Source organism: Olea europaea, unplaced genomic scaffold, assembly GCF_002742605.1.
Source record: "Olea europaea var. sylvestris unplaced genomic scaffold, O_europaea_v1 scaffold3048, whole genome shotgun sequence".
NCBI classification, from domain to species: Eukaryota; Viridiplantae; Streptophyta; class Magnoliopsida; order Lamiales; family Oleaceae; genus Olea; species Olea europaea.
Genome location: NW_019249176.1, coordinates 1,990 through 5,165, shown reverse-complemented (window position 1 = coordinate 5,165; position 3,176 = coordinate 1,990). Strand labels below are relative to the sequence as shown.

The following is a 3,176-nucleotide window of genomic DNA, read 5'->3' as shown; positions in this document are numbered from 1 at the left end:
CTTGATTCAAACTAATGTAGCAAGTAAATAGAAGTAAAAATAATTTTTCATTTTTAAGATAATGAAATATGTTTTGACATACAGAATATTAAGATTTGATGTTCAATTATAAAATATCAGCCTTTTCTTTATAGAGAGAGTTCAAGTCCTTGTATTTTTGATTATATGTTTATTTCTATTTAATATGAGATTAATTTAATAAAATTGTATATTTAACAAAATGTCCATACAAGATGGTGACTTGTTTGAGAAGATCAATTTTCAAATTCGTATGTTTATTTTAGTCTTAATTAGATCGATTTTTTCGAGTTTAATGAGTTTCAATACCATATTAAAATTTTAGATTCCATCTTCAAATGTTAATTTTTTTTCAAAAGGAATGATCAAAATCCTTCCGATTTTATTCTAAAAACTATCCCTGTACCTATTGTTGCACGATAATGTTTGATTTATATCATAATGAAAATATAATTTTGTACTTACATTGGAAAGAAAAATGCTATCTGAAAGTCTCATTTTACTGCACGTGACACAAATACGATGCTTTTCAAATTAATTTAAGCTCTTGTTCGGGTAAGACACTGATAAATAATTTATATTAAATACACATTTCTTTAATTTTTACTATTTTTTGAATAATATATTTTATCAATTTTTATTAAAATTTATTAATAATATGATTTTTAGTTAAATCAAATTAAGGATAATTATCGGAGTGAACACTAGAGTTTATGACCTTATGTCCTTATTTGAATTCCATTCTTTGAAGAAAAAAAAATGCATACTTAAATAATATTTTGATATCATTTCAATTACACATTCTTTAATAAAATAATATTACAAGTAAATTTAAATTATTTCTTTGATTTTTAATTATACATTTCATATCAATACGCTATTTAAAAATGTATTTTTATGATAAAAATAGGTTCAAATAAGCCGCTTACCGTGCTCAAGCCAAAGCATTTAACCCGACAATCTCCACCGTTGAATATACTGACTAATCAACGGATATGATCCACGATCCTCGTCTCTTAAAACCCACCAATTACCCTCAAGTAGAAAATTCTATATAACCAGCACCTTACCCCACTGTTATTATTCATTCAACAAAAAATCCCTAATCTTCGAAGAAAGGAAGAGAAGAAATGGCACCAAAGGCGGAGAAGAAACCAGCTGAGAAGAAGCCTGCCTCCGAGAAAACTCCGGCAGCTGAGAAGGCTCCGGCTGAGAAGAAGCCGAAGGCCGGAAAGAAATTGCCCAAAGAAAGTGGCGCCGCGGCAGGAGACAAGAAGAAGAAGCGCACGAAGAAGAGCATTGAGACCTACAAGATCTACATCTTCAAGGTGCTGAAACAGGTCCATCCTGATATCGGGATTTCCAGCAAGGCTATGGGTATCATGAACAGCTTCATCAATGATATATTTGAGAAATTGGCTCAGGAGGCTTCTAGGCTCGCCAGGTATAACAAGAAGCCCACCATCACTTCTCGGGAGATCCAGACTGCTGTGAGATTGGTTCTGCCTGGAGAGCTGGCTAAGCACGCTGTTTCTGAAGGGACTAAGGCGGTGACTAAATTCACTAGCTCTTGAATGAATTTTAGGGTTTCTTGTCATAGTTTAGAAATTAGGTCTATTTTGGTTTAGTTTGCGTTTATTAGTGTAGTAGAGAAGTCCTTTTGCTGTTCTTGAACTGAAGCTTCTGTAATTTTTCAAATACAGTGATCTGTCAATGAAAAAGCCAAAGCATTTAACCCGACAATCTCCACCGTTGAATATACTGACTAATCAGCGGATATGATCCACGATCCTCGTCTCTTAAAACCCACCAATTACCCTCAAGTAGAAAATTCTATATAACCAGCACCTTACCCCACTGTTATTATTCATTCAACAAAAAATCCCTAATCTTCGAAGAAAGGAAGAGAAGAAATGGCACCAAAGGCGGAGAAGAAACCAGCTGAGAAGAAGCCTGCCTCCGAGAAAACTCCGGCAGCTGAGAAGGCTCCGGCTGAGAAGAAGCCGAAGGCCGGAAAGAAATTGCCCAAAGAAAGTGGCGCCGCGGCAGGAGACAAGAAGAAGAAGCGCACGAAGAAGAGCATTGAGACCTACAAGATCTACATCTTCAAGGTGCTGAAACAGGTCCATCCTGATATCGGGATTTCCAGCAAGGCTATGGGTATCATGAACAGCTTCATCAATGATATATTTGAGAAATTGGCTCAGGAGGCTTCTAGGCTCGCCAGGTATAACAAGAAGCCCACCATCACTTCTCGGGAGATCCAGACTGCTGTGAGATTGGTTCTGCCTGGAGAGCTGGCTAAGCACGCTGTTTCTGAAGGGACTAAGGCGGTGACTAAATTCACTAGCTCTTGAATGAATTTTAGGGTTTCTTGTCATAGTTTAGAAATTAGGTCTATTTTGGTTTAGTTTGCGTTTATTAGTGTAGTAGAGAAGTCCTTTTGCTGTTCTTGAACTGAAGCTTCTGTAATTTTTCAAATACAGTGATCTGTCAATGAAATTCAAATCCGTCGTTATTATATGTGTTTGGTTCATGACTTGTTAGGGCATCTTTTTCCTATCAAAACCAGTAATAATAGAAATTATAGAAGATTCAAGTTCAAAAATTGATAGAATTCTAGCGTTTGGTATGGGTTATTGTGCCTTATAGATGATTCTTGGTTGATGAAAGCAGTTTTTATTGGTCTAGCAACTTTACCACACAACGAAATTCTTATTCTGTTATACGAAATTAGTGAATTAGTATGTCTTTATATTGACACTTTGTCGTCATTTGACTCTTTTAGTTCTTGTCTGTGAAGAGGTTGGTGCTTTTGGATGGGAAGTTTCTTCATGTGCCCGTTTATATGTACCACCATCAATGTATGTTTCAAGTCGCTATTAGAAAGCGTGAAACCTGGCCTAAGGTAGTGGGTGATTGTTTTAGAACTCTTATTTTGAAGTCTACATGTATATGAAATCGCTTTCATATATAGTTTCTCAGCTTCAGAGCTCACGAATTATCATTTTGCCGAATGACAAAATTGCAGGGTAAGCATCCTCTGATGAGGATTTGTTTGAACTGTGAGATGCTAATAATTTGTTCTGATGCGATGGACTCTTGCTGTGCAAACTTACGTACATAATTCAAGTGAATCCCATTAATTTTCCTTGCAA

At 35.6% G+C, this 3,176-nt stretch overlaps 1 protein-coding gene across 1 annotated transcript; it reads left to right on the top strand.

Annotated features, from left to right (window-relative positions):
- The first annotated feature begins 1,091 nt into the window (after window positions 1-1,091).
- On the top strand, window positions 1,092-2,541 carry LOC111384920 (histone H2B-like). The gene is made up of 2 exons (XM_023009266.1): window positions 1,092-1,585; window positions 1,946-2,541. The coding sequence occupies exons 1-2, from the start codon at window positions 1,149-1,151 to the stop codon at window positions 2,373-2,375; spliced, it is 867 nt and encodes a 288-aa protein (XP_022865034.1). The 5' UTR covers window positions 1,092-1,148; the 3' UTR covers window positions 2,376-2,541.
- The last annotated feature ends 635 nt before the right edge of the window (window positions 2,542-3,176 follow it).